The 20392-nt window shown below is 39.0% G+C and overlaps 1 protein-coding gene across 1 annotated transcript in view; it reads left to right on the forward strand.

Annotated features, from left to right (window-relative positions):
- Positions 1–16953, forward strand: part of ABHD17C (abhydrolase domain containing 17C) — a 29793-nt gene extending 12840 nt beyond the window's left edge. Inside the window, exons 2-3 of the mRNA XM_009585420.1 lie at positions 11393–11572; positions 15442–16953. Of these exons, the coding sequence (XP_009583715.1) occupies positions 11393–11572; positions 15442–15661 (400 nt within the window). The 3' untranslated portion in view covers positions 15662–16953. The remainder of the gene's footprint in view (positions 1–11392; positions 11573–15441) is intronic.
- The last annotated feature ends 3439 nt before the right edge of the window (positions 16954–20392 follow it).

Raw genomic sequence — 20392 nt, forward strand, 5'->3', positions numbered from 1 at the left:
GCAATTACAAAACTGGTATGTGTTTTCTCCACTTATCTGGGGGTGGGGAAAAAATAGAAGTTACAGCGTCACTTATCCAAATAGGAGTTCTTCCTATTTATGATTCACAAGACATGTCAGTGCAGAGGAAGCACCGATTGTTTTGATTTTTAAATCAAAAGAAAATACTGCCTTTCTTCTTTAAATCTAACTCAAAGAAACATGAAATATTTCCAGAGAGTTAGAGGACTATCCAAGCAGGATGTGTGGTCTCCTGGATAACACAGGCCGTGCCACTTCTTCAGTTGGCTTCTGCATAGAGCCCTTCAGGGTTTATGAGATATTGATAACTTTGAGAGAAGCCCCGTCTTATTAAATAACTTTGTTTGCTCTTCTACAGTGCTTGAGCGTGTTAATGTAAGTATATAAGGACCTATTGCCAGCTGAGTCATCTTCATATAATGCTGGCTGATAAAATATTCATATACTGGGGACAAATGCATTCATCTGCAGCCGGTTCTTTTTTAGGAATATTAGACCAGTTCATTGGTAATTATCACTTTTGTATTGGGACCTCTCTGCCATTCTCGTCCTCCATCTTGCCTTTCTGCCCTTTCATCCCCTTTCTGTTGGAGACTCTCAGATCACTGCCAGAGCTATACTGGTGCTTCTGGATGGGAAGAAATGATGCATCCAGTTTGTCTGCTTGCATATTTGCAAGGCCTTATCCATTCCAGCTCCCATGTAATCCTCTTGGACTCTGGCTCTGGTGCTCTGTGGGAGAGACTGCATTCAGATTTCCAGGGATCTTTGAAGAACAGTGTGAAAATGGCTTTAACTTTGTCTGCTGTAAGAAGATTTTGGATACAAGCACCTGCTGTTTGTTAAGACTGTTCAACTTTTTCTTTGTTCTCCTCCGTTAGCATTATGGGGATAGTACTTGAATCTTTTTTTATCAGCTGGTTTTCTGGATATAGTTACGATTATCTGTAAGTGACATAACGAAAATGCTGTATCAGTGCCACATATTTCACATTTAATGGCTTGTAAGCTATATCAAAGAATCATAGCAAAACTAGTCATTTAATGTTGATAATCTTTGAAAATGTGAGGTTTTTTGTAAAACCTGTAGATGAAATAGCTTTTACTTAGAGACGGAAACGTAAATAAAATTACATTAAAGAGGTGGAAGAGAATGCAAAACGAAAACAAGAATGGGGAAAAAACCAAACAAACCACAAAACAGAATCCCCACCACCACAAAAGAAAAAAAGTAGTTTCCTTTTAATTCAGTGGTGGGATTAGTTACCTGATTAGTTCCAGGGCTAAGCCCTATAGGTATCAAAGTTTGAGTGGTCTACTTTGAAATTTTTTTTCCTAGCCTTCCTAATATTAGTCTCCAAAGGATTAATTTCAGCCTAGCAAAACATTTAATTCTTCTAGAGCATCTAGACAATTGCCTTCAGCAGAATTCGCATATACTTTTGTTCTAAGATCCTTAGGTTGGGAATGCCTTTTTTTTAAGTTATACTGTGTATAGCTAATCAGCTGTGCAAACCTAGAAGTGTGAAGTTTTAGGTGAGCTTTACAATTTGATTACAGTTTAGGGTTAGTCGTTTCATTATGTGCTTATACAGTGATAACTGTATTTTCAGAAACCACAGCCTGATATATTTAAAGAAAACTTAACTGGTGCCATTTCTTTTTGCCTTGACTGTTCTGGTTTGTGCGCTTGAGCAATTATTCCCTACTTTGTGAGCAGCCGAGCTGTACCTGGTGAAAGGGTAGAAATGTCGGAGATGGGTGGAGCAGGCAGCAGCGTGGGTCAAAAGCCACTGCGCTCAAAAGCCACTGCACTCGGTCTCAGATAAGTAATCCCAACTCATGAGTCAGAGGCTTAAGTCTTGCATAGGTGCAGCTCATGGCAATTAGTGCTGCAGCAGGATGGCCTTTAACTATTGCGTGGTGCCATAGGTATGTAGAGGTAAGGGAAATACATCAGAAAGTTAATTTAGTGTTTGATGTGAAGAGGAGTCAGGATAAGAGCAGTGCTCAAGCTTGAGGTGTCAGAGGTGCTCCAATAAACAGATGGGAGTACTAAAAGAATAATACAGTGCTCCTGAACAAAAAAGCTTTGAGAACTGTTGGAGAGCAGCAAGATTGCTTCCTCCAGGCTTGTAAACCCTCAATCTCCCAGTGCTGAGCCAAGGGTGGTGAGGAGGGTTGTGTGATGGGCTTGGCAGGTTAGCCAGCATGCATTGGCTCACTGTGAATTTTCAGCCTCAGGAATAAGGCAAGGCTCTCTAGTTTGGAAGTAACTGAAATCTAAGAAACAGCTATGAAAGCACAAAACTTGTGGGACTGCATAACCAGTGTTAATGTTTGCACTCAGGCTTTTTTAAAGTTTCCTAGGGATTCAGAGGAGACTTTTTTCCAAGCAGAGTTTCTGTGTTAGTTGACACATACTTGTTTTAGCTGAAGTCTTTATATAAAAAGATACTGTGTTTAGGTACATGGATATAATTAAATTTTTCTTATTCTTCATAACAACCCTTATCGGAGTACAATTTTAGGGAGTAGTTTATTTGTTCTTTCAGGTTTTGAGTGTAGGATATCCGAAGTGAAAGTGCAGGCTTTTTGCAACAGTAAAAGGATTGTCAAAGTTGTAATGTCATGTTGTTAAAAGTTGTGAGGAGTATGCTCAGCTGTCTTAGCTCTGCTGTATTTTAAAACACAGAGTATGATGTGTGCAGCTGAAATAAAAATACCACAGCAGGATAGAGATGAGATATAAGCTGGGGGTGAAGATAATGAATTCCTCACTCCAGAAGATACTATAGACTGAGCTTCTCTGTGAAAGTAACAGAATTTTCTCTGCTGTCTCAGGTTATTTAAATGTACCTCAGAGACTGACTATATAGATTTTGTACACCGGTTACAGTAAAGAGTATATAATAGAATGTAGCTGACTGAGTTTTTGTGAATTATTGATGCTGTGGTCAATGAAGATAGTTCTTAGTGGCCAGTAAAGGTTTCCTGTCTTTGATAAATAAAGCTTAAGACTTCTGTATTCCATGTTTATTTGCTACAGAGCATCTTAATTAAATGCAAAATACTTTGTTAAAGTTAACTCCAGTGCTCTATTTTTAAAATAACTGGAGTGAGAGATTCATTTTAGTATGCCATCTACCCGTTGTGTCTTGGGACTAAATGGTGTAAATCAAAATTTCTCTAAGAAAGCACTTTGGGAGAAGCAAGAAACTAAGAAGAGTAGAGAGCATACGTGTGTCTTCAAAACCATAACCTTGTGACACAGGGCAGGCTTCAGAACTCTGGTTGATTTCTAAGGTTGCTAAAGCAAAGAACGTTGGTAGGGGTGGGAATTACATTTTAATATATCCATGTGTTTAACTCCTATTTCCACTGTTACTAGCTTCTTTCAATTTACAGTGTTTTTGGAATGCATTTGCTCCTGTGATTAGGGAGATAAAATAAACCACCAACATTTAGGGGGATTTATTTAGCAGTTCATTTAGGAAAGTGCTCCCTTCCTCTCATTGCATGAATGCACACTGAGTATTGGAGTGTTAATCACCTTTTGTCATAAAGTAGTGGAATGATAAAGGTAGGAGTTCAAACAGAAGACTCAGCCACATCATTGCTCATTTTTGTTGGATGTCCTACAAGAGTCTGGTTTTGCTTGTCAGTGGCCTTCTTGCTAACTTTCACTTGATATGAAAGAATTAATGGTTGTAGAGGCAAAGTTATTCTGTTCTCTTATATCAGCGTGCCCATGGCACAAGTTCCTGCTTAAATTTCAATGCACATTTAATGAAAACTCTGTTTCCTCATTCCCTGCTATCTAGAGGGAAAAAAAAAACCTCAAACCCTCGGTCAGGCAGAAGCAACTGTTCCAAATCTGTTTGCTGTTGATACATACAATGCTAGTTCATGTGGTAGACAAATGAGCAACTTAACATAAACCAAACACCAAAATCTAGTATTCTGGGTTCTTGTGGTGGTGAAAAGTCATGTAAATACAGTTGAGTTCTCAGTACAAGAGAAAACAAAGGAGGTTTTACTTTGTAGCTCCTTACAAAAAATTAAAAATTGATCTGCAAGCACAGATAGCATGTTTTCTGCCCATTCTGTCTTTTGTATCACGACATTTTGCTACTGTTCAGCAAGCTTGGAAGAGATTTCTTGCAGAACGCAAGTTTGCAGAAGTCTTCTTTCCTGCCTGATGATGTGTACTGTCTATTAATTTTTTTATGCTCTTATGGTTCACTTCTCTTTTTACTCTTATTTCTGAAAAATGCTTGAAATATTAGAATGGGTAGGTGCAGTCTGATTGCATTTGTCAGACAATCTCTGCTGTGAGATCATTAACTATAAATGGTTGTGAGGATAGAGCCTGACTTACGAGTAACAGCAGACAGGCCGCAGGCAGGACCTGCCACCTGCTGGGTTGCTTGGCTGTGGCACAGCTGGGCTGGTGGTAGGGTGCCGGTAAGTCGGCTCAAAAACCCGTGGTGCAAGGCGAGCACGTGGAACTGCTGCCATGGTGTGGCATGAAATCCTCCAACAAAATGGGTATTGAAGAGGGAGAAGGAACTCGTAATGGTGAAGCTGGGGGAAAAAAGGAGGGGAATGGATTTACTGTTCAAGAGTGCTTGGTTTTGCTCTGAGTCCTGAGCAGATTTACTTTAGTTAGGGAAGGTATTTCCCGCTTTGAAACATGACATCTTCAGGAGCCTGTGTTCAAGGCAGATGAACACAAGGTAATTTAAGGTTGTATTTGAAAAAGGAGCAATTTTTTAGAGGAACCAGTATTATTTGGATTTTATTTAAAAAAAAAAACACAAAAGACAGACATCATCCAGCTCATCCCAAAGCTACTCAGTGTAGATTAGCATAATTCAGCTAATTTAAAATGTAATTTCATTACAGTTTGTACCAGAGAATGCCATGAAATAGCCTTCCTTTACCTGCCCTGGTTGCTCAGGGCAAACTTGCAGTGGCTTCCCTACTCAGCAGTGTGTAGATCACCTGCTTTTGTCATGGTTGCTTGAGCTCACCAGTGATATTTAATATCCTTGTTAGGACTTGGTTGAACTGTGAGCACAGCTCTCGATATTTGATAACAGATCGCTGATTATCACAAGACAGTAATCAAGAAGCAGTTGTAGTGATTCATGCTTCAGTATGATTAAGTTACTGCAGTGCAAATGATCATCCTAAGTGCCTAGAACTTGCTTCCACTTGATCCATTTATTTATACGAAAAGAAGAGCTGGTACATCACTGGATTAGCACCTCAGTCATGTAGTCCAGGAAGCCTGTAGTAGTGTGATATTTGCAAATAAGGAACTTCCAAAATAGCCTTTAAGAGGGCATTTTCAAGAATCATAGGTTCATTCTGTAACTCCAGTATTAGTTAGCCTATATTGATTAGCACTGGGGTTTCTCCATAGCATAACCAAGTAACTGTCTGGTGTAACAGTAAAATAATAGTGATATAAAACTGTGGCAGATTCCTTGATTAAATTTCTCTGGCAGCTATTGAAATTATTTTGAGTGTGAACACATTTGTGGAATTACTTGTCTGCTCCTGTGACAGTGTGCTGGGATATATGCCAAAAAAAATTGTCTCTTTTTTTGCAGCTTCATAAGCCAGCATACTATACAAACTGTTTTTGGCTCTTACTACAATGAAAATGTGAAGTCAAAGAGAGTCTGCTGTACCTGAACTTGAATCTCATAGCACTTGTAGACTTGGATAGGAAGGAGGTAGAGGAGGAAGAAGACATCGCATAATTTAAAGAATCAATATCGGTGTCTATTGTGCTCAGTAAAACAGTGAAGAATTTTAGACCTATGTTTGTGTGAATTCAAGGAAACTGGAGTGAGAAACTGGCACAGGGACTCTTGCTGTGTGCCAGGGTTTCCTGTAAATCTTGAAATAATTCGGATTTTTTTCATTTGGCAGTTGTTGTTATGGTTAACACCAAAAATGCTTACTCTAATCCCTTGCTCTCAATTTAGTATTGGCATTTAGGCTGAAAATCTGCTGTGATTTCTGTGCTATTTCGGCTGACATGCTGGAGTGGTACTTGCTGAAGCACAATGTGAAATTCAGTGTTTTGTTCTGATATTGTGAATTACTTGCAATAATATTTATTGACCAAACTTCATGTGTTGAGTTTTTTTTAACATAAAGGTCCTACAACGTAAACTCTTGTTCAAGGTATGCAACCTGCATGTGGGATTTTTACTTAATTGAGGATTTCTGTTTTTCCTTTCTACCCCCAAAATTAGATTCTTAGATTCATACCAGATTAAATAGCCACTTATTTCTGAAAATGTAAATGCATATCTTATGGAAGTGTATAATGATGCTATAGAAAAACCTATCTGTGTTTCTTAACAAGTGATCTAAATTTCTCTAGATTATAAAGTTTAGAGATAATGCATATTGAAAAGGGAACGAATAGTATGTTGTGACAAATGGGTTTGTATAAGCAGGAAGAAACAGACTTGAAGAATAGCCTATGAAGATCTTATTATAACTGAGCACATGTATGTAGAAGTCATTATGTCCTCCAAATGGGGCATGATTTGTGTCGTTCCTGATGTATGCTGCATTTTCTTTGTGTCTTGAAAATGAATTATTCCGTTGTGGTGTTTCCCTTGAGAGGGGAGTGCACAGTTTCAAACTCAGTCTTCTTGCAGGAACACATGAGCTAGTTACCTTGTTTTCCCGGCCTTTTATCTTTATATACTGTGTTGTAAGGAAGAACTTGACCACCAGTAGCTGCCTTAGTTTAGTAGCAGTTAAACAGTAGGTCTCGGCAGCATTATGAAATGGGGTTTGTGTGGTGCTCTGCCTAGATAGTTGCTGCGACTGTTTTTGAAAACTAATTTGTTCCTGTTGCTCTATCCATGCTGCTCTATATGCTTTCCAGTTTAGGTAAGGGATATTGGGACAGCAAATACCACAAAACTTCAAAACTGAAAATATAAGCTGTGGTTAACTTCACTGATTCAGTAAGCCTGAAAAAAGAACTGGCCTCATTAATGAATATGTATTTAGCACCTTTGAGGATTGGCACAGATGCTGTAACTTTGGCCGTGAACATTGCAGGGCTTCAGTTGTATGACACGTCTGTAATCCCTGAAGCAGCATTCCACTAGCGCTTTCAACTGAGTAAGGAGAGAGTAAAAATAGCAATGGTAAACTTTCCATCTGTATCACTCAAAGCTGAAGCCCTGGGGGTGGGGAGGGAATCAGTATCTTCTGCTCATCGTTAAAGAACCTTTATGATAATATGTAGTTCATACGTAGTGCTGTCAGCCAGAAAGCATTAAGTACTTTACAAAGGCAATTGGTACCATCATCTGTGTTGTATGAGGAAACTGAGGAGGGACATGGCCTAAGCCACAACCGTACAGCTAAGCAGACTGAACTAGAAGTAATTGTGTCCCCTCATCCTTTGCTGTACTGACTGTCAGCAATATTCCCAATCTCCTCTGTCCCACTGGCCTGCTGGTGTGACTGAGGTCTCTTACTACTCTGCGCAGGAGTAAGTACAAGAGTCTGGGGTGTGGATTCTTAACAGCCAGCTTCTGTGCACGTAGTTCATGCTAGCATAAGGAGACCAGAATTGCTGGTAAACCTAATTTGTATAAATTGAGGCAGTAACACAGGGCAAAAAAGAAAATACTGTGTTACTATTAACTGTGGCGTGTGTTGGTGCCTTGGCTAGACCTGGCCTGAATTGGGAAGTTGTAGGTGCAGATAGCTGTACTGCTTGTGAAGATAGCTGGGAGTTTTTTCTGCACACATAAGAAATGTAATCCATAATCCACTCATGGGTTATTGAGAGTAGACTAGGCTGGAGAACTTTGCCACCTGATATGTGTTTATGGGTGGGGGGAGCAGAAATGTTTGCATCATTTTAAACGGCAGTAGCTTTGCACTTCTCAGTGATTGACTTCCCTTGGGGAAAAAAGCATGCCTGCCTTTTTTTCTTTATTTTTTTCCCCCTTGCCAAACCAGTGTTTTACATATGCCCACAGTAACTTTTGAATTGCTTCCTACTTTGCTTTTGCTGAAGGCCGGTTTCCACATGGCAGTGTTGCCTTGCTTGTTTTGAACTCTCTGATGGGCTCCACAGAAGAAGTGCAGGAGCATACCCATAAATTTAACTTGGGTCTCCCGCTCCGTCGGATGGAGTTCTGTTTCCACAGAGACCAAAGCTTGTGTGTTTCAAGGAAGATATTTTTAGGAGCTGCTGTTTAGCTGGTGGAAGGACCTTCTTCCTTAATAGGAGAGCAGATTGTAACAGGATTCCTCTTTTCTCAGAATGTCTTTTGCCTTTTTCTATCACATTCTTTCCTTTTTTGTATATCACTTAGTTTCCCTTTCATTGCGTCCTTCTTATCCATGTCTGCTCTTCCTCTCTTCTGTTTCACTTTCTGTATCACTATTCCTGTTGCACAAGAATTTAATACCACAAGGAAGTTTGCAGAGAGTGGGGAAGGGACCCAGCCTTTGCTTAAAGGATACTGTATTTTAAAGATAAAATCCCCAGGTCATTTTGTACCTCAGCTGAACGGTGCTTGCTGAGTCACGGGCTGGGCAGCGTTTGTGAAATGCAGAGCATCAGGGAGCCAAGCCCTGGCCTTCAGCTCCAAGAACCTGGCGCGCGTCAATTATTCATGGCCCTTGCTTATGAGTTGTCATGTGTCCTTTGGCCTCGCAGTAAATAAATTTTACATGTAGCTGTTTCTGCTGATGTTTGCGGTAAGCTTGGTGTCTCACCTTCTGATTGACAGCCTAATGGTAAAGGGCTTAAAAAGATAAATCTGTTACAGTAACTCCTCTGTCTTGGAAAGTTGGACTGTCCCTAACTAAAACAGTCCCAGAGATTCTTTTAATTGTCAGTCAGTAGGAATACAAAGTAGAAAAGACATTTGACCTAATGACCTGCTACAAGTGCACTAACTCAGTGTCCTAATACCCTTTTACGATTTTTCTTTTTTTTGTCAAAATTGTTACGTTGCCTTTCTGCGGAGTTAGATACTGAATAGTTGTAGCATTTATTTAGTGATGAAGGGCTACTTTAAATTTAGAGATCTCTGTGGGGTTTTTTAACAATGCTATAGACTGTATCTGACTTTAACTGGCATACTATGAAATTGAGATTTTTTTTCTAGAGTATCTATTGCCACAGCAGCAAAGTGCTCCACTTACAATATGAGCTGTTCCAGAAACAAAGTAACATCAAAAGGTGTGAATCCAAAGCAGATCAATGTTGAAGAAAATTGCCATACTAAGGGCAATTGTATGTATTGAAGGAATTCTCTTGCTACCCTATTCTGTCCTGTTACCCTGTGATTCTCATTCAAACATCTGTTTCCATATTCTGCTTAGATTGTAAACCTTTTAGAAAGGGGACTTTACATTTATCGTGATGCTGGAGTACAGGATGGTATTGCAAAACCTACCAGCATTAATATCATTCCTTCCATCCCTACTTCAGTGTCACGTAGAGGATCTTGTTCCAGTCCTGTTTTCTTGTATCTCCTGATGTTGATGCATTTCTGCCTGTCTTTAATATGATGCAACAGCTGCTAGATCAGCAGATTGGATGCATGTGCTGCCTTCAAAGGTACATGCCTCTAGCCCTCCCCACCTAGCAACCGGAATGAAGTCCATGAGGACAAGGCTTTGCTCCAAGATCCTGTTAAAATGCATACCAAAATCAGCTAGGATCTGCTGTGTGCTGGACTATTTCTAACAGTAAGGGAGAAAAAATTCTCCTAAAAGAGCTTCACAAGATCTCTTTAAAAACATCAGGCCATGGCTGTGGTGATAGACCACCAACATGAGCTGCTGCTTGGTTACCGAGAGGATAAAATTTTACTCCAGGGAGATATTTTTATACAGTTGCTTATTCATATTACAGCAGATGCCAAAAGCACCCTTATGCTCAGCACTATAGAAATTAAGAAAATTCCAGTTTCACAGAGGCTACAATCCAGTCTAGTTTTACTCCCTCGTAAAACCAGGCAATCTTGACAGCCTGTAGTTGGACGATTAGTACTGCATTATTCTTCTATTGTAATTTTAATTATTAATTGATTGTTCTTCCACTGTAATATTCTCTATTTCGCACATACCCAATCATTTAGCTGCTTGAAAGTCAAGTACTATCCACGCCTGCCATACACCTCACTATCAGCTTGGCAGGGAAGTTGAAACCTTACAGGTGCACATTGGGTATAGCCTAAACTGTAGGGTTTTGATTTTCATTGTCATGGCAGTGACAGCAGGACTGCAGAGAGTGTAGACTGGCAAAAAGACATGTTCTGCACAAATTATTTTGTACTAGAAATGTGTTCTCTTCTGCACTTGATTATTTTTTTTATATGGCTTGCAATAGGAAGTGGAGTTATACATAGGAATCTTCTGGGTAAATATTTTATAATTAACTGAGTAACAGCTTTGATTTGCAGCTTTCCTAACAAGTTGTGGTGGCCAAATACTATTATACTCTTCACTTCTTCCTAGCCACTGTCACCTCCTCATGTGCCCCTTCCAAATTCCTTTATATTTTGCATACTTGAAGTAAAAACTGAATTAGTATCATCCTCAAATTTTTTGCAGCTGTGAAACAGCACACAAGCTAGGACAGTTTTATAGACTGGATGGGAATATTGGGGAGCCATCCAGGACTCCCCGTGAACCCTGAATTTTATGGAATGATGTATCTTTATAGTTACAAAATAAGCTTGACATATTTTAAACTGGAAAAGAAAAATGAGGAATAATTTACACTGATCAGAAATTGAAAAAATGAATGGAACTATCCTCTGAAATTTTTATCCTCTTTGGTGTCTTTAGCTACACTAACAAGGCAGTTTGGTCTTTTTGTTCCAGCTGCGTGGAAGGAAAGGTGGGCAGAGGAGTAAGTATCTTCTTTAATGGTGGAAAGGTTGTTTAGCCTCCAGAATATCTAATTGAAATTCCTGAGTGACTCTGGGCAGGGGGAAGTCTAATTTATAATCTGCTGTGCTGTGGAGTGAAAGATAAGAGGTGTTCATGAAGATGGTGAAGATTAATGAACAAACTGACATTCCATCTTTGCGGATAGCTCTCTTCAGCCTGTGTAATATTTTGATTATTTACTTTACTGGACTGTTTTGAAGTTTAGACTTGTAAATTCACGTCTCCTAGGAATAGATTTTAAAGAGCTACAATGGGTAGGAGGGATGCTTTGGTTTTTATCCCCCTCTCCTTTTGTTTGTTTTGTTTGGTTTTTTGCTTTGGTGATGCGAAATGTTTTGTGTGGTTTGGTTTTTTTTTTTGGTTGGCTGGTTTTTTAAAGGGATGTTTCTTTTCTCTACAGGTATGGTGTTAGTCCTGAGAACATTATTCTGTATGGTCAGAGTATTGGTACTGTCCCTACAGTAGACCTGGCATCTCGGTACGAGTGCGCAGCAGTAATCCTTCATTCTCCCTTGATGTCTGGATTACGGGTAGCTTTTCCTGACACTAGGAAAACCTATTGCTTTGATGCTTTTCCAAGGTATGTATAAATGCTGCAAAGAGAGTTGTTCTGTACTCAACGTGCTCTTTAGGTGTTTAAAAGGGACTAGTTGTGTAACTTTCCAGGGAACTCTATTGAATTGTCACCTGCATTTTAAACTTCAGCTGTGCACACCTCCTAGATCCAAGCAGAGATCCACCACGTAAGAAAGAGGCTGATGTCAGTCTCAAGCTGACATGATAGTCAGCTCAATGAACAAATAAAGTCTTAGTGTTTACAACTAATTTTTCTCCTGGTTTTTGTGTTATGGGTTGTTAATATCAGAATTTTTATCCTGTGAAGTTTGGAGTAGTAGCTTAACAACTGATAATATACTATTAAGTCCTTCAGGCTAGTAACTAATGACTAACAAATTAGTAATTGTACACTCTTAACATCTCAGTCAACTTTGATTTAGAAGGTAATATGATATCATGAAATGGATGTGCTGTTTTCAAGCTGCTTGTTAAAATATTGCTGTAGTTTTACCAGATCAGCAGAGAAAAAAGTATAGATAATTGCTGCTTTTAAAGGGAGAAAAGAGAGGGTCAGAGGCTAAGTGTTAGACTGGTGTGGTTCACTTTTCAGCTTGGTTCTGCATTTCATGTATGATCTTGAGGGGATGCATTTAGTGTTTCTTTGCTTTTGGTCCTTGTAATTAAAAACACTTCTGCATCTTTGGTATGCTGTCCATGTAAAATCACTAAAGATACCGAGACTTGTATTTGTTCCTCCCTGATGGAGATCATGTAAGATCCTAATGTCTGTGGCCAAAATAAAGTAAGTTACTGTCCCTCTCTTGGAAGATTTTGAGCTTGTTTTAAGAAGCTCTAAAATAGTTCACATACAGAAAGCTATATACAACTGGTTTCAAGATAAAACAGTCGCCTTTATAGCCTAGTGTTTCATTTGAAAAGCAATTGCAATAGACCTAAACTAGAGTTTCCAAATATTTGGGAATGGTAGAGGTCCTGGGAATAGCACATGTTCTAGGAATCTTTTAAAACTTCTCATTTGACCCAGTTTAAAGTATGGGAGAATATGAGAGGGGAAGCCAGTCTCTTTGTAGCAGTGTATATAGACCTAGTGGGGGGTTGAGGGGAGGCACAGATAAAAAGCTAAGAGGTCCGTGGAAGGGAGAAGACAAAGCAGAGACTCACTGAAGTCTTGTGCAAAGCTTGATTTTGCTTCAGAAGGTCATGTTTGCAGTAAGTGTAGAAGGGGATATTCATAGCATTTGTTATGTTTGTTTTATTTTGGTTACAACAGATTAAAATTAGAAGGTGGAGAAGACTGTAGATACAAATCCGTATGCCAAAACAGCCAGAAGTAATAGTGACCAAGTAATAGTGGCTCTCACAGTATCTATGTCCAGTCCCCATGCTTAGAATTCTTCCAAATAGGTTATTAATTAAATAAGTAATTAAATTGTTGAAGGTGCAGTCAGAATTTAAAACACTTATACTCCAACTCATTCACCATCCTCAAACCTGAAATCCAATATTTACAAATGCTTCTGCGAGAGGGGAAAAAACAAAGCCTTAAAAATAGCTCTGATTACAAAAGTAACAGTGATTAGCTGGTATCAGCCAAATCTAGTAACAGTTTAAAAAAGAAAAAGTGGGAGGAGGGAACAGTGACGACAGATGCACTGCAGCACTGGAGTATTTTGTTCTTGCCCTACTGAGCTGTTCGTTGCTGTCAGTCTGACTTCACTTGTGCACTGCTGTTTATTTTCACTGCTTACGGTACTTTTATGAATGTGTGCAGCTCAACTGTCTGTCTTCACAGTGGGAAACAAAATAGTTCTGTGTGCACCTACAGTGAATTGCTATTATGTGCATTTTATGTTGGGACTCCGTGAAATTTGGTCTCTGTAGATTCTTCTAGCTGCAGAGCGGTATGGCTAAGAATACTAAGTAAGTCTAATGTGCGGTTTAAATACTGCCTTATGAGTTGCTGAGTTGGCAATGGGACGCTTTCCAATTTTCTGCAAAATACAAATATTATCTAGCTTAATCGTCTGTGAATATATGTGAAAAAATAGTTTCATTATCTAAATACTGAAGTGAAAGGGCTTTCCTATAATAAATGAGAACTTAGTATCTAGCCACTAAAATGATGTATAAACATCTCTGTAGCTGTATGTAGCTGACATGTCTGTCACATCATGAAACTCGGGGACAGACCCTTCATGGGCTTAAGACTTCAGTTTATATAGCATGTTGATAATAAAATATTTACATTTGGCTATGATATTAATGCGGGGATGAAAATTATGGAAAATAAAAAATCTGCATTATTCTGATGTTTCTCTTATGTTCTTGGGATATTTTTCTGTATTCAGCATAGCTGCACACAACTCAAGTTCCAGACAGGAAAAGTGAAATAGGCTGCATTTTAATTTTAAATAACACTTTTCCTCTTTAAATGACATGAAGCCTGTTTTTTTGGAGAAGTATTGAGACAGAGACAGAAATGTGTTTACACTCATCTGTTTACTGGAATACCAATGCTGAGATTTATATGCATGAGGTTTAATGCTTCAGTCTACATCTTAATTTTTAATTAACTTTGTATTTTCATAAAGCTTCTTTAAACCTGTTTTTAAGTCAGTGTATGTTGGCATCTGTATTTTTTTTAATCATTTTAAGCAGTCTAGATCACTTTGTAAAATCTCTAGTCTTACCAAAATTGCATGCTTGCTTGTTCTGCAGGAGCAGGAAAATCCAAACAGCTTTTATTAGATAGTGTAAAGAAATAGAGTTGTCCTTCTGTCAAATCGAGTATTATTGATGCTCATTTTTCCACCCACTTCATCCCATACTCTGCATAATGTCCTGAGCCAATTCCTCCATTTGTTGATGTAAGTGGAGCTGGTAGGAAGCTGAGAGTTCATTAGCACGTGGTGTCTATACACTGATTTGGAATTATTGGTAACTACCAACATGAAGTGGCTGTCTGGAAGTAAAAGCTGGTGCCTGCATGAAGACAGTCAGAGAAAGCTGCTGTTTACCACTTTGAAGTGCACGTGCTACCAGTATGCTTCATAATCGGGGTTTTCTGGCCTGAACTCTTAGGTGTGAAGGTGCCTTTGTCACTCTTCCCTTTCCTCTGAATCCATTTTCCTGAGAGAGGTAGTCACTAGCTACATAGGTCTGCTAAGTGTAGCTGGAACAAAAGGAAAAACGTTTACTTTAAGGCCACTTTGCAGGCAGGAGCTGGCGAAGAAGTTGGTTGCATGAAGTAAAATCCTGTGTGAGTTTCTTTTGGTTTGCAGTTAAATATCCTTGTGTAACGCTCTTCTCCCACAGTTTTCTCTTTCGTCATTTGAACTTAAACAATCAGTACAAAGAACAGATTGTTTTTCTTTAGCTGAATCTGCCTAATTTGGGGGTTTAAAGACAGGTTCAAACCTCATGAGCTGAGGCTTTTTTTAATGAAGTCTTATGACTGGAATGTGGTTAATTAGTTCCTAATCTGTTAAATTGGAAGGTGACAATGTGTAATGTGAAGAGTCCACATTGGCAGGATGTCCCATGGAATCTTACTTGCCTCTCAGTGCTTTTTGTGATAGATATACTCAGTGTTTTGGAGTTTTTTTGTGCCAAGCTTTATTTGCGTGCTGCCCATTCGAGCTTCTTGTTGTTAGAACTGGTGGGATGATGGTCGATGGCAGTGCAGGCGCCTGTTTACACATGCATTTTGGGAGTAAGCCTTGTTCCATATCCCTTGGGCACAATTCCAATGTTTTGCAGCTATTTAAAAACATGCAGTGGTAACTGGATCATGTATCGATAGTTAAGCTTGCTTTCTTTAATGGTACGAAAGTCCCAAACTGAGCTATGTTTTTCTTTTCCATCCCCCAGCATTGACAAGATATCTAAAGTAACCTCTCCTGTGTTGGTAATCCATGGTACCGAAGATGAGGTCATCGATTTCTCCCACGGCCTGGCCATGTACGAGCGATGTCCACGAGCGGTAGAGCCCCTCTGGGTGGAAGGGGCTGGGCATAATGACATAGAGCTTTATGCACAATACTTAGAAAGACTAAAACAGTTCATATCTCATGAACTTCCCAACTCCTGAAGAAGCCTACCTGATTTTACCTCAGTTACTGTGAATGGAAGAAATTACCTGTTTTTGCACATGCTTTAACTGGATAGCTGTAATAGCTTTATACTATGAAGAAATACCCTGTCTTTAGGGTGTTCTAATCAAACATCTGATGAAATTTGTCTTTTATATCTGGAAATTATTCTACTAATGCACACAAATATGGTCAACTACTGTAATTCCAACAATTTTTAGCTTCGTTGCCCTGAAGGAAGTGGGAATACTGGCTGCTTATGGGGACACTTTTTACCTAGTGCTGTATTAATCGAAGATCAGTTTTCTCTGTGTCACTTCAGATCGTTTATAATTCTGTCCTACAAAGACTTCTCTTTCCAGTGTTCTCGGTGTGGAGAACACAAGTGTTACGAGCTACAGCTTGTTCTACAATCGGTCATGGGTTCAATCTAAGGGAGTACTTTCTCTGTAAAGTTTCTAGCTGTGGTATTGTAACTGGAAAGTTATTGTGATGAAGTTCCCCCTCCTCCCTTCTAGTGTTCTTTTGCTAACTTACTGATCTTCCCAAGTAAATTATTTAAATATACTTTTTCCTGAAAATAAACAAACTACTATATGGGGCTAAACTCTGTAACGACCTCTCCATTACCTGTATAAACATAACTGGAATATTCTTAAAGGAACTAGGGACAAAATTGCTTTTGTTTAAAAATAAATGTGTAAATTTACTACTAGAAAACTCATTTTAATATTCAGATGGTCTGAATAATAGCCATAACAGACATTTCCTTCTGTAAAGCATTCCTGTAGACTTTTTAAAAGTACTGTACATATTTGAATTTACATTGTGCATAGATTCTTAATTGGTAGTTTTAATTTAAGTCTAGTTACAATAAACTGCAAAATTCTGGTTTGTATATGATCGAATACATTTTGTTAAAATATGTTTTTATCCCTATATTATTTTGCTATTAAAGTTTTATAAAGTTTCCAGGACAAAAAAAATTTACACATTTATGTTTTGATGAATTTATGTAACTAAATTTTCATTGAGCTGATCTTTTTAGTTTAGAAGTAATTTGATTCTTTGACACTGGAATCGCACAGATTATGCATCAGAAATGCAAAACACTTAAAAATTGTTACACTACTAGCATAGGTCTAATTTTTCCAAATTTAAAGGCCTTAAATGTACTGTAAGCCTCAGATTGTTGTATAAATTGATTGCGATTGATTGCAGTTTGTGTCCTGTTGCTAGAATGCAACACAGTGATTGTAATGGAATAAAGGATGCATGGATTAGAGCTTGCTGAATTTTTGGATCTTATTTGGTGTATAATTTTCATACACAAGGAAAGTGGAAAGTACAGATTACTGGCTAGAGTAACTTGAATTTCATTATTTAATTCCTTCCTTTCAAGGAAAACTCTCCTAAAGTACAAAGCCACGTTTCCATGAAGCTTGGTATGTAAATTAAATGTAAAAGAGATTATTTTTAAATGGTGTTCAGTTGGTTTTAAGTAATGAAAAATCATGATTCGTTGCCTAGAAGAAATGTTTGAACGTGGTTGTCATGAGTCCTTACAACAGGCCTGCAGTTAATTTTCAGCACCGCAAGTGTGTCTATTGTCTTTGATCATTGACTTGGCCCTATTACTGTAAAAGGAGAAAAACTGGTATTTTCACTTACAGCGGGGGGGAAATGAGGACAACTGTCCTGCTCCACGTCATCTGGATCCTTAGAATTTGGATCTGTGCATCTGTGTTGTCCAGGCTTGAGTTTTAAATGTCCCAAGCAGCAGGGCCCCCAGCTGTTCTCTTGGTGACTATTCCACCCAAAATTACAGGTTTTGCCTAATCATCACCTCAAGCTTGCTGTTTCCCTCCTCTACTCTACTTTAAATAAGTGTTCAGATACCTGTCTCTCTCTCTTCTTCTTTTTTTTTTTTTTTTTTTCCTATTTTGCACCTTCATAAATCCGCAGTGGATTTTCTTCCATTTCTACACGTGTTCTTCCTAACACTGTAGCCCTGGGGAAACAAAGCTGATGTCTGTGGTGTAAGTATTCAAGATAATGTTTGAAAGTGTAAGCCTGTCCATGTAGTGACTTGGGGAATTTTTACTCAATTAGGCAATGTTTTCTGAAACCCACATTGAACTTTGTGTTGCTCTGAAAACTTCAGCCTACAGTGTTTCTTCTCCTCATGACGCCTTGTAGCTACCCTTTTACTTCAACAAACTGGTACTTTTAACCTTTCGCCTATAAATTGATTTTTTAAAATTACTACTTTCTGAACTCCTGCAGTCATTTTGTGACTTGTTTTTGCATTTGCTTTGCTTTTTGTCAGTATTCCTCTGTTAATGAGAACCCCAAATCTGAATTCAACATTGTCATGTATGTCCCATGGTCTCGGCACATGCAGCCTGAGTTGACAGTATTCTGGCTGAACACGAATTTCCACTTGTACTGTCTTTTATTTGTCCAAATTCCTGCCTAACTAATTCTCAGAGGTGCCTTGCTGTTCTTCTGGCTTCTGTGTTGTCTGTTTTGCTTTGCGAAGTTCATCTACGTTTAACTAACACAAATGTTTTGCTGTTAATTAAAATGTTAATTGACCTATCAGTGATCCACTGGTAGGGATCTTTTTCCCTCTCTTAATTCAATAATTTGTTTACCTGCTTGGTCCCTTAATTTTCCTTGTAGCCCTATTCCCATCCAATCATTCTTAAATGAATTCTGAGATTTTTATAGTGTTCTGACATACCCTTTACACAAAATAAATAGTATTAGTGAGCTTCTTTATATTGTAAACTTGTATTAAAGCATCACTTTTTCAGGCATTTCAGAACACTACTGCTGGTCAACACTGGAATTATTAGTTGAAACTTATGAAACTACTTATAAGACAGTGGATTTCAGGTCCCCATTTATTTAAAGAAAGAAGGTTAGAACAAAATTTTTACATGATGGGAAAGGGGATGATGTGAGCTTGTGAAAGAGAAACTTTGGGCTAAAAATTAGTCTGTTCCAGCAAACTGCTAACATTCTCTCATTTAAATGTATAATGTGGGCCTTTACAAGAACTTGTTATGCATATTTTAGAGCTACCAAGGTGTCACTGTAAAAATGGCTGTCTGTGCTCAGATAAATTATGCAACGGGTCCTCCGAGAGTGTAAGTGATCACCAACATTTTTTTTTTCTTGATGTGGATGCTCTATCTGTTTTTCCTGTGTGACTTACCATCCTTGTTCATATAGTACAGCCATATATGATGTACAGCTTTTTTTCCGGAAGGTAAGATGTGGCACATCTGTTTTTCTGTCAGTAGTTGTCTAGTGTTTGTACTTGAAAAAGCTAGAGGAAAATACTTGTTACAACTTTAAAGGCAGTGTTTTCCAAGGAGTTTGATATGCGTCCTTTTTAGATTTATGTAACAGAGATAAATTTAACTTGTATTCACATGGAGACCCGTTACCTGTGTTGCCTCTGCTGCATTTTTCTTCCTTGTTCTTCCATGTCATTCCTGTAACTTGTGGCAACTCTGCTCTGGGCGCTGACCCTTTAGATTTCTAAATGCCCAAACATGTATTTACACTTAGTATTGTACACATCTTTTATAAACTCTGCATCGTATTTGCTTTTTCTAAATGATGCTAAACATAGAAGTAGAGAACCAATGCACTGTCTTCCTCTGGTTATTTGTTCAGCAGTAAACCTTGATTGTTCTCATTTGGAAAATGTTTTCTTCCCTGGGTCTATTCTTATGAATGTAAATTAATGATCTCATTTAAGTCCATTTAACTTATTTCTCTGTATCCTCCTTTGTGGAATTCACCAGCCGTTTTAGCTCTGAAATGTCTTGTGTTGCAAATGCAGTCGTTTCATACTCCCAGCAGCGGATAAGGGTAGGGTGGCTCTTTGATGGCGGGCACTCCGCTATTGGGAATGAGGTCAAGCACAGAAACTACCTGCTTAGTATTTATTGCTTTCAAAATCCAGCAGTAATTCTTAGATCAGATGGGTGTGAATTTCAAAGCAGGAGGTTGTATTTCAACTGTGCAATATTTGGGTCTCATAACTTCGCTGTAACAGTAAAAAGAACAAGCTGGTCCTTACATCAGGAGAGTGAGCACTACTCCTTTGACGCTTTGCCTCTGGCAATGTCTGGTTTTGAAGCTGGGTTCCTGCAGTAACCAAACTAATTTTGCAGAAAGTGAGAAAGTGTTAGAGTAACGTGCCTGCTGTCTTTTAAAAAAAAAAAAAAAAAAAAACCACAACCAAAAAAACCACCAAAAAAACCCAAAACACCACCAAACAAGAAAAAAAAGAAGAAAACCCAAGAAGATCCCTCTACCTTCAGCATGTTAACGGTAAATTGTCTTCCTGGTTCCTGTAAAGGTGAACACGCTTTGTTCTGGATTTCCTTACGACCCAGCGCTGTGGTAGGCTGCGAGCAGTAGGCAACTTCTGGTCTGGGCCACTCTGTCCCCTGGGCTTGCAGCTTTACCTGGGGTCTGCCGAACACAAAGGTGTGCTCGCTTTTCTGCTCTGCGTGGGACGCGGCTGAAGTTTTTCCATTCGGCAGAGACCAGAGCATCTCTGCTCCCCGCGGGGCAGCGCTGGTAAGTGCCGGCTGGCGGCAGCTCTCGACATAACCAGCCCTTGTGTCCAGGTGGGGGGAAACCCCTCCTGCCGCAGCCCGGGCAGCCTCCCAGCCGCCTGGGCTCCGCGCCGAGGGGGAGCCGGG

The sequence above is a fragment of the Fulmarus glacialis genome, unplaced genomic scaffold (genome assembly GCF_000690835.1).
Source record: "Fulmarus glacialis isolate BGI_N327 unplaced genomic scaffold, ASM69083v1 scaffold6239, whole genome shotgun sequence".
Taxonomy (NCBI): domain Eukaryota; kingdom Metazoa; phylum Chordata; class Aves; order Procellariiformes; family Procellariidae; genus Fulmarus; species Fulmarus glacialis.